We start from the raw sequence: 11,496 nt of genomic DNA, 5'->3' as shown, positions 1-11,496 counted from the left end.
GGTCAAACTTGTACTTGAATTACAGCAAGTTGCTTGTTCAAATTCCAGTCCACTCATCAAACCAACCAACCCCAACAATAACGACCTATTAATATTATCACTTCACACACCCTTTTAGTCGCCTCTTACGACAAGCAGGGATACTATGGGAGAATTCTTCATACCCCTTCCCATAGGGCAACCAATACTCTCTCTTGACGAGTGCCAAGACTTCTCAAAGCTGTAGAAAACCAATAAATGCATTGACCAATAAGTATCTTCAATGGTTCATGCAAAGTTCTTTCATGAAATATAACAACTTTTCAAAATATCCCAGGGACAGTACCGTATATGTTGAATATAGTCCCCCCTTTTTTCCAAAAATGCCCATGGTAAAAGTAAAGGGGGGGGACTATATTCAAACGCATTTTTTTTAACTTTTCCCAAAACTCAGAATTAGGGGGGGGGGCTATATTCAGAGGGGGACTATATTCGGAGAAATACGGTACTTTTGCTTCAAAATGAAGAGCCTTATATATAATGTAGAAACAACAGAAGGGAAAATAATGATAAGCCATTTTACCTATTAATGTTACAGAATTGAAAATTTTAAAATACAATGGATATCTTACCAAGGTTAAATACGCTTCTTTTCCATAACAAGATTTAAACCACCTAAGAATTTCAAACAGATGGGTACAAGGTCATGTATATATTACAATCAATCAACATAGGTATCCAATGTTTAGAAATCAAGATGTCTTTGTAAAAGAACATGATGCTTTAATGGAAGCTTAAATATGTACAATCAACATGAAAATTCTTTACAAAATATCACTTATTGCGAAAACATTTCATTTTTTTAATATAAAAAGAACATTAACATTGACCCTGATGTATGCTATCATCCAATAACTAGATAAAGAACTAAGATATTACTAATAACTAAGACTAGATAGATAAGTACAACATTTTATTTTTATCTTGTTTTGAGAATAAATCATGATTGAGGCACATTAATTCACTTGGCCTTGGCCTTATCTTCATTGAAAAACTTCCTCAGCAAAGACACTGAAGCGCCCATATCTTGAACCTGAAACAGCCAAATAAAAAAACATATGTAATCCTATTTCAATGTAGACGTATCATCAATATGAACTGGTGACATTTTTATGCAATAATAACATCATGTACCATTGAATCCAAGTAAATTTTCTCAAATCTCTCTATTATTTTTAGCAGACTGGGTAACTCTAAACATGATTCAATGTTCAGCATGCTGTTGAAGAACCAATTCCAAAGGTCTTGATTGAGATTCCTGGAAGAGACAAAGGCACATTGTCACTTCTGCATTATATACATATTATCATCATAACTTCAAACTTCAATTTTATTCCAGTACCTTGGAACTTTCTTTGTGGGGATCCAAACACCATCCTTACAGACTACATCCATGAAATCACCAAATATCATAACGTGCACCAGTGAGGCAATGTGAAACATGTCAACCTAGGGAAGAGAGAGTATTAAATAACCATGCTACATAGATAGCAAGCCTTAAAAATGCTTTGTTTTCAATACAGAATTACATATGTATATCCATTAGTCTAAATCAATTCTCTGATTGTCACAAATCAGTAATATTGTTACAAGTCAAGACTCCTGTTTTTTGTATGCCCCACAGTTCTGCACAGCTATTGTTCGGAAGTCATTTACTGTTGTTGCCTCAAAGCTGTGGAATGATTTGCCAAAACATGTAAAAGACAGTGCATCACAGGAAATATTTAAGAAAAGGATTGTCACCCACCTACTTTCTTGCTACCCATGAACTCTGATAATGTAATTTAATAATCATTCATCTCCTCATTGATGTGATTAATACCTATTGTTGTGTTAGAAGTAGTAATCTGGTTCTTGTTTCATTTGTTAAGCTAAATTTCCTTTCCGTTTTTCTGTTAGAAAAAGAAATTATTCTTTTCCAGTTTTACTGTGTTAATTCCAGTTTACTAGGTTAATTGTACTAAAATAATATTAAAGCACTGAATATAGGTTACTTACTTACTGGCCCTGCAAAATTTTTGGACCAGCTTGTTCGAAAAAAATTAAATGAGCAAAGCATGTCTTCAGGTAAAATACACTATGTAATCTATTATCTATCAAACCTATCAAATCATGTCTTTCAAAAATACAGTGGAACCTTGATGTATCATTTTTTTAAGGGGATGGACGAAAAAACAATGAATGCGGGAAACTTTGACAAGGTTGACTATGTAGCAGGAAAGCATTGCATTTCAAAAATAAAAACATGATTTTCTTCTGCTCACGCTTTTCCCACAAAAGTTATTTTGAAGCATATGCAAGCCATGTTGTTCCCTTAGAACGAGAATCTTGAGTTTTATTTTATTTCAACAATATTCAGTGAAAGAACAGGAAGTTACTTAAGAGGAATTCATGATTGCAAGCAATTCTTGACATTGTTGATGTTTCGTCGTTGACACTATGTAGGTAGTCTTGACTACTGTAATCATTATACAATAAAGTCCTCTTCTGACCACTCACTCACTCATACTAATGTTTTGGGTGAATGAGACGAGATAAGACAAAATGTCTTACGACGACCCCCCTCTATAATTGCCCGAAACCCCAGGAAAATTTGTGAAAACATTAAATTTCCCATGATTTATCTGTCATTCATTTAAAATTGAGAATGGGGATTAGTTTAAAAAAATGGTCACCAAAATCTAATGGTGGTGCGGCTATCATTGGAAGGAAGATACAAACATAATCTTAGTAACCTATTTGTTTATGCAAACAAAAGGAGCAAAATTGGAAATAAAGGTAAAGGAATTATAACGAAAATATGATAAAGATAAAGTAGGAAAATCACAATGCAAGTTTTGAAAAGTCAATTTCTTAATGGCTTCTTTCCATGTGAACAAAAATGTGTTTACATCCAAGCATACTCAAACGAAAAGGGGAGAAAGATAAGGTAGGATATTACTTATTACTTTTGATAAATTACATTCTGTATATACAATTTTGGTGTTATTAAAATCAAAAGTAAGCTTGTTATTAATTTCATAGTTAACAAGTGCATAAAATTCCATTTTCAAAAATTGATTTGTGCTGTTGACTGCAGTTCCCGTCTTGTTGCCAATACATGATTGCCCTAGAATGATTTCTAAACAAATCTTCTTTAAATAATAGGTAGGTAAAAATGATTTTATTTACATTGTTTGCGAATGCGATAACATTTTATTTCTGTTTACATTCTTTTTTCTGTTAATATCCTTTATAATGTGCAATGTTATCCGTGAGCTGGTGCATCAAAGGCAGTGAATAATAGAATATGTAGGATAAGTGCAATTGTAGGTATGATATGTATTTATTACTTATTCGATTATTGGTCTTACGAAAATCACGTTTCATTCAGTGACTTAGTTATTTAGCTGTAAACATCTTCAAAAACATGTCATTTAAACTTATTTTTAATATTTATCATGGGAAACGATTTGCCTTGTCGATAGTGTCTGTTAATGCACATGGCGGGCCTGTGTTCAATACCCAATTTCTTCTCCCTATTTTTGTATTTATTTTGAGGAAACCTACATTGAACTGCTAATTTTATGATTTTCAACCAGAACAAACGTTTATTTGGGTGGAAAATCTATCATATGCTCACCCTACGACGGGTTTATTATTCATTTGATCTCAGTTGTTTTATCGAATTCATGTGTGCCATTTTTATACTTTTTATCGAACTACGTTTGTCAAACTTTGTTAGGTCTAAGTAACAGAAATGTTCAATGCTCCACATAAATCCAAATTTCGATGAGCTTGATCAGAAATTTGTACATCTAACTAAATATTTTGCAGCACTTATTCGCTTTATGCAATGCTTCATCAATTAAAATGTAGTTAACTGTAGTTCATTATATTTCGTCATATGTTATGTCATATGTTTCGTCATATAAGTCATTATGTTACGACATTAAGTATAAATTGAGTGTTACAATGGAACATGCTCTCCACTATTATTTTTTGTTTCAATTGAATAATATAGAGACCCTGTCAGACTCGTAGAAATTTATTTTATTTTTTAGTCCCTCAGAAAAACAATGCTCTTCTATAAAAAATTATTTTCATACCGTAACCGACAAATCATGCGCTCGTTTTACTTGAAAGTGGAAATATTGCTTACATCTAATTTAGCCTATTGAAAAGTAAACGATCCGTAAGTAACAAACAATAGACAAAAAGCGTAAGACCTTCTATAGTGACCATAACAAGCCATAAGCCTTCTGCGGGAGGGCCCAAGGAGCAAAAGTGAGTTCATTTTGATATGGCTCTAATTTCTTTGTATTTAAAAAAGACCAGCAAATGATGACAGATTAATATGAAAAGATAATTAGTTACAGTAACTGATGGATTCATAATGACCTTACAGAGATACAGCATATGCATAAAAAATAATACTTGCAAACAAGTTTAAAAAAATGCCTTTCTTGATGAAAACAAGGTAGCACATTCTGTACAGGAACATTAGCGGATTAGTTAAAAAAAATACCCCTCAATGGTTGATAATCTCAACTGCAAAGATACTGAGCTTCTTTAGAACTCGAGGTCTCAGTCGTAATTTACCTTACAGGACTCACTGTAAATACTTGGTTTCATTTCTGTCAATGATGCATGCAGGAAATTAAAACATTTGGACCATGATCTGCAAACGACCAATGCGGGAAAACGAAAATTTGGGGTAAGTTAGATACGGGAAAATTACATGGTTTGTACGGGGCCTTATTTAGGATCAGGAAGAGCAAACGATAAATGCAGGATTAACAGATCAAGGTTGCAATGTATCATTCTTCAAGCAGTATCACAAATCATACTCTTAAAACCTTACCCATGAGAAAATTTTGTCTTTGGTCACATGTGTAAAATACAATTCGTCCTTTTTTAATGGAACAGTTAACTATTGTCATGGTGAAGCAGTCAGAGCAGCCCATGTTCTTATTACTGTGTGTTTTGTGCTGACAAGTACAGGTGGTAAAATCAGGAAACACCTATCTGATATAAATTTTAAAGATTTCATGTTTGAAGGATAATTCAAGATGACCAGCATGCCTCATCAACTTTCTAGATACAAGCATGCCTCCAATTATGTACTGGCAAATATGCAGAGGACTTCAAGATTGTTAATTATCACGATTTAAGGTCCAAATACCAGAATGAAAGAAGAGATGTTACATTCATATTTAGACCTGCCTGCGAAAATGAGATGTGTGAGGATGAAGATTTTTCTAGAATTTCACAAAAATGGAAGGGATTTATAAAGAGAAATGAAATAACAATATACAGAAGCTATAGATAATGAAGTCATAATAGCATAGCAAGTAACAGATGGTTACAGAAAAGCAAACCTATTACCATTCAATAGAACAGGTAAGGTCTCAATGGCCTCAAAAATGAAATAGAAAATTTGATGATTTGAAAATTGTTTCTTGCTTTAACTACCCTTAACCAACAAGATAAGCAAAAAAGAATATCAAAGGTAAAGAAAAATTTCAATACGAAATTATCACTTTTATTTAGGTGATAAAAATGATATCACAGATTTGGGCTACCATACGTCAAAGCTATCTTTGCTATACATAAATATTATAACGCCTTAAATGTGAAATAATATGATTTCCACAGGGGAGAATGACGCCTCGGTAGTTGAACTGTCTAAAGCACTCGGCCGGAAATCAAGGGATCCGGGTTCAAATCCTGGTCAAGGCGAATGATTTTTCCTCTGTGGATTTTTTGCACTATTTGTGCATTGCGGGTGACTCCGTAAAAGTTATCACCGTGGCTAGTCCCGGTATACTTTAATAAAATTAATATGATATTTAACAATATACATATACAGTGGAACCTGTTTAGTACGTTTCTGAAGGGACCACAAAAAATGAACGTACTAACCAGGAAAACGTGCTAACGAGGAAAGTAAATAATAGCAGTTGGGGTAATTGCAATCTGTGGAAAAGTCGTCATAATTACAATCACTATCGGTAGTTCTCGTAGGATCGCCTTCCTGAACTCTTTTCGCCTTTAAAATAAAGAAAATGGGCGCTACATTGAAAAACAATACCATGTGAATAAAAAATCACAATGTTTCATAGATTTCCCGAAGACAATTACATGAAAACGGCGTCTTCCTCCCGTGATTTATCCTAAATGTATTTATAGAAAGAGGACAAGTATAGCTAAGTCATTTCTTTTTTGTCACAGCATACTCGGAGAATATAAAAACAACCCTGAGTATGTCAACGGGTTGTTTTTAAACATCATAAAAATTTGACAAAATTATATTGACCTTAAATTACGGCAACAGCCGTACACATTCGCGCTTCTGGAATAAAGCCATATCGATTGTTATAGCGATCGATATATCGAATAATAACACGCAAGATTATTAGATTACGAGGTAATTACAAGAAGATTTTTATATTGTACAATCGAAATTTACTTTTAAAATTTGTTTAATGTCGTCTGCTTTCGTGCCGAGATCAAGTATTTTTAAGCTAAGCTTCGCGTGGAGATTCTGAGCATCGTCTGCTCCCGCAGCAGTAGTCAAATACGCACGTACTACGTAGCGTTGACGTCGTGCAGTACTGCTTTAGATAAAGTGGGAATTTGATAAGACTCATTTCTTCATCATGATAACTCGTGCAATAGCAACAATTGCCCACTCGTGAAATTTGTGCGCAGTGGGCACTCCAGAGGCAGCAGAAGGTGAGGAGCTCGGGGTGGGGAAAATTGGGGCTTCTCATTGGCTGCAGTTTTGCATAGTCAGACATTCCTGATAAATGGCCATATTTTATTATTCATCGCGTCATAAGAATTGAGAAATGCATTTGGATAAATCACGGTCGAAGAAAGATATGTGGAATGAATGCAAGAATTTTAATGGCTAGTAATAATAAATTAAATCATGAATTCGGAGCTTCACGACCCTTAGGAAGATACTGGAGAACGAATTGCGGGTTGCGTCACGGCTAGCAATTGAGCGTACTAACCAGCAAAGCGCAATTTTTTCAAACGTACTAACCAAATACTTTTACCTGTATTTTGTTCCGATGGTACCGGGACCGAGAGAAATCGTCGTACTAAGGAGGAAAACGTACTAAGGAGGAACGTACTAACCAAGTTCCACTGTATTGGGATATAATCATACGCAATAACCCACAATTTCCATTTAAGCATCAGATTATGACTTTGAAGAGATTGTGATGCAGGTAAACTGACATCTGGATTCGGCGTGTCTAATATATATTTTCAGCTCTAAAAATACATGCACGTGAACAAGGAGTTAAAATTGGTAGGTCAGAAATGTAACTTGATTAACTGTAGCTTTGCCATGTCTTCACAAATGCAATTTTGAAAGTATATTAACATCATGTATCTATTCAAGTAGAGTTGCCCATCAACTCAACTCCCATTCCAAGTACACTTTGCACATAAATTGTAAAAAAATAAAGGAAAAACATACAAAAAAAAAACAAAGTTACCTGATAAGACCATTCCTTTCCTGATCTCATTTCTACACACTGGAAAAATGTTTTCTGAAAGATAGTATTGAAGCAGGTATTCTCCGGGTACAAGGACATATCAATGCAACGCCCAAGATCAATTAGCTGCAAAACAGTTTGTCCAAATGATGAAAAATCTTCATTAACTTGTGGCCTGGAAATCAGACATGATGAGGTTAGACGATGGACTCAGTGGATGCATAGTAAGGATACCATTTAAACAGTTTTATCTACTGTGCCTGGTAGCAGGTAGAACTGTAGTTCAGTGTGAAAGTACACACAGGAATGAAAAATTACCGATGCTCAACAGGCTGAAAGATGATAATGTGAAAATGAAGATGACATCATCGGTAATACTAAATGATGAGTAACCAAGAGGAACAGACAAAATTAAGGCCAGATTTCATAGGGAAGGATGACTGATTTGGCAGAAACAATTATCTTCAGTAGATACTTTTGAGAACCTTTGAACTAGATATCGTTTAGAAAGCTCTGGTTTAAGATTTTGAAACCTCAGCAAAAATTTGTTTTCGGCCAGGGCAAGTCCACTTTTTCCATATGCATATATGTATGGGGTTTGGGTGATCATGAGCATTCTCTGTAAGGATTCCATAGACAGCATATGCATTCACTGCTATCCACCCTTTCTCAAGATAAACAGCTAAACACTACCCCTTTCCATATGGCCACCTTCACAACCCTACCACATTCTTGAAGCTTAAAGGGGAGGGGACCTTTTGCCTTTCCCTCCAAACAATGTCCCCCACGGTCACTTTCCCTCTTCTCCCAGTCGTTATAGGCACATTTGAGCACCAGGAAATTTATCAAGAATGGTTAAAAATCTGCAACACTTAAACCTTTCACAATGGCAGTAGTAACTTTTGGCATGAAATGATACACGCAGACAAAATATTATGGTTTACGCATTATAAGATGCTAATATTAAGAGCTGAAAAAGAAAATACGTAGTTTGTCTTATTACAGATGACAGTGTAGTTTTTTAAATCAACATTCTTTGAAAAATCTATCATACATGCTCCACTTGTTTCTTTTTTTTATAGCCACAGTGAGTATTACTTCATACAACCAAATTACTCCCAGATAGCACCAATAAAAACTGTTGCATAATGGACAACAACTGTTTCTCTCATGTCTTTTTGGGTGCCTTGGGAAGTGGCTCAGGAAAATGCCAATTGAAAATTATCAAAGGTCCTTCCGTCTAGCCTGCCTATTCACCAAAGCTTGGCCTCATATTCTGGCATTGAAAATGGACATTTATATAAGTAAATATATTTTTCCACCAAATTCATTAAACATGTATTATCGTTTCCAAAGACTTGCATTCATCTAGTCAGTAAACTAAATATATCAGACATTGAAAGTATGACACCAATATGCAAGGTGTTGACTGGGGGAACACAACATATGAGTCCCAACCATTATCAAGAAGTACTACATGAAAATAACTCCGAAAAAATGTATAAGAGCAGGGAATAAAATCATCAATGCTCACATACTCATCAAAGAACAAAAATTTAATTGAATTTCGGTGAGGTAAGGCTATAACAGCAATGAAAGTTCTCGTGCATTGTGTGCCAAACCTCCAGTTTTTTTTTTTTTTTTTTTTTTTTTTTTTGCCCCCTTCATACAACCAGAGGTGCATAGGTGCAAGGACTTTTGGAAAGACGTAATAAAATTACAATAACTAGATATATACAGTAGGGATAGGTCCGTTTCATTTCTTGTTTCTCATTCAGCTGGCTCAGTAGCTAAGATCTGATATCATAATTGAAGTAAAAAAGGATTGCAACTGAAATAATTTTTCCAATGACAATTTCAAAACTAATCTCGACATTATTTACATAACATAATATAGTATTGTAATGAATCAAATCAGAGATGTATACTTTTACAGTGCTTACATAGCATCCTAACAAAATTCATGCATAGCTATTAAAAGTTATTCTTTAATAAAATTGAAACTATTGATTAAGAACTGTAACCAGTGGCGGCGCGTGCGTATACGCATGTTAGCAAGTGCACACCCAAAGATGAATAAATTATAAAAGAAAACTATTCCTTTGCAACGCGAAGGATAAAAGTACTGTCTGCATATGCAAGAAACATGAGCCTCCGAACGCTACAGCTATCTCCTTTTCGAATTCACCGCTCTACAAGTGTGCAATCCCGTGGCATCATGCCGGGCGCATTTTCGGTCTGTGCGATCGCTTGAAGGAGCTCTGGCGGGACGAGGTAAGCGGGGGGGTATGTGCTGTTCAAAGGGGCGATGGGAGCAGACTCAAAACCATGCGAATGCGCACGCGCATGTTTTTGGTGACTGACTAGCAGGTAGTGTAGTGGTGTAGCCGCCACCTACACTACCTGCGCCCAGGATCCTAGTCCGTCAACAGAGCCATCTGTATGGCCGTTTTCTACACTACTTCCTCATAGGGTGTAAGGAAAAGAGAATGAATTTCAACTACCGTCACTTGTAAAGGTGTGTTGAGAATAATTATTTTCACACATGCTAATATTATTTCTGTTCATGCAATTTTAAGGGTAGAGTGTACCAGTGATATGTTTTGCTTGCTATGTATTCTATTACGACGAAATATGATGCTCATGGATTAGGATTAACATAATATAATTAAATCATCCTATATCTGCTCTGATGCACACCCTAGATAAATTACCACCAGCCGCCACCTACTGTAACCAGGAGTGAGAACTGATGCCAAGAACCAAACCAGATTTGGAAACAACAAAATTGTGGATCCAACCCATCCATATTCTTAAGTATTCTTTTCTACAGCAACAAGTGATTACATATATAAATGCATACATTTTTTATGCTAAGATCTCATGAATTATTTCACTATCAAAAAAAAGTCCAAAAAGGCAAAAAAATAATGGAATGGAAGTGAAATCAATGATACTGAAAAGTATTCATGGATGACATCACATGTAGTTCATTGCAGGTACTCACAGCCTTCTCAGAAGAAAGTTATCAGGTTTTATATCTGCGTGGATAATTTTGCAGGAGTGAAGCAAATTGATGATCCTCAGCACCTCTATTGTGAAGTATACCGCAAGAGACTCAGGAAATCTAATTCTTCTGATCTGAAATTTACGAATTCATATATTATTATCCAATTTGTAACGACTGTACTACATGTGGGTCTGGACTGCGTACACTAAAGCATAGATTTGGACAAAGCAAAAATTGTGCCATATAAAGTGGCCATCTACACAAATATCTGCCAAAAAGATGAGGCCATGACTGCTAAAATTCCATGATATTTCATGCATGTTAAGCTTCAATGTTGAAAAAAAATGAAAAAAAAAAATCAAAGTTGAAATAAGTGCATTCATTGGACATAATACCTAGGTGCAATCAAGACTAGTAGAGTATGCATGCCATTAATGCTCTAGGATTTAAATTAAGTGTGCATTAATCGTATTATGATAGAAATGAAGGTTGATACATAGATATTTTTACAGAATTCCTAACCAAAAACCTCTAAAGAAACAATAAACATGCCTAGTATGCTGACATTTTCATGGTTCTAACAGCACAAAAAACTTTTATCTGATTTTTGAAACTCCATATGTACATACATTGCAGTAACCATCAAGATTTTTCATATCCTTAGACCAGCATCACTATGAATGACCATACAAATATTCCCAATTTTTGTATTCAATTATCATAAAATATATGCAAAAAACCTAATATTCCTCAACTGAAAGTGGACATTTTCAATAAAATAAATAATAAAATGCGTTTTCTATTTTATTGTTTTGTGAGGAGCTCTGTGTAATTGTGATTGAACTACTAGAAAAACACCACCTGCCTCGCCATGGAAAACTTAGCTGCCACCTACCGTATTTCTCCGAATATAGTCCCCCTCTGAATATAGTCCCCCCCCCCTAATTTTGAGGC

At 35.0% G+C, this 11,496-nt stretch overlaps 1 protein-coding gene across 3 annotated transcripts in view; it reads right to left on the bottom strand.

The window, feature by feature from the left end:
* Positions 1-716: 716 nt before the first annotated feature.
* LOC124162323 overlaps positions 717-11,496 on the bottom strand; it is a 34,194-nt gene continuing 23,414 nt past the window's right edge. For all 3 annotated transcript variants that reach the window (XM_046538827.1, XM_046538825.1, XM_046538828.1), the window contains exons 10-14: positions 10,540-10,673; positions 7,533-7,707; positions 1,382-1,488; positions 1,174-1,297; positions 717-1,072 (exon numbers count right to left, since the gene is read on the bottom strand). In XM_046538827.1, coding sequence (XP_046394783.1) covers positions 1,001-1,072; positions 1,174-1,297; positions 1,382-1,488; positions 7,533-7,707; positions 10,540-10,673 — 612 coding nt within the window. In that variant the 3' untranslated portion in view covers positions 717-1,000. The remainder of the gene's footprint in view (positions 1,073-1,173; positions 1,298-1,381; positions 1,489-7,532; positions 7,708-10,539; positions 10,674-11,496) is intronic.

This window comes from Ischnura elegans, chromosome 7 (genome assembly GCF_921293095.1).
Source record: "Ischnura elegans chromosome 7, ioIscEleg1.1, whole genome shotgun sequence".
In the NCBI taxonomy this organism is placed as follows: domain Eukaryota; kingdom Metazoa; phylum Arthropoda; class Insecta; order Odonata; family Coenagrionidae; genus Ischnura; species Ischnura elegans.
This window is presented reverse-complemented; position numbering and strand designations above follow the sequence as displayed.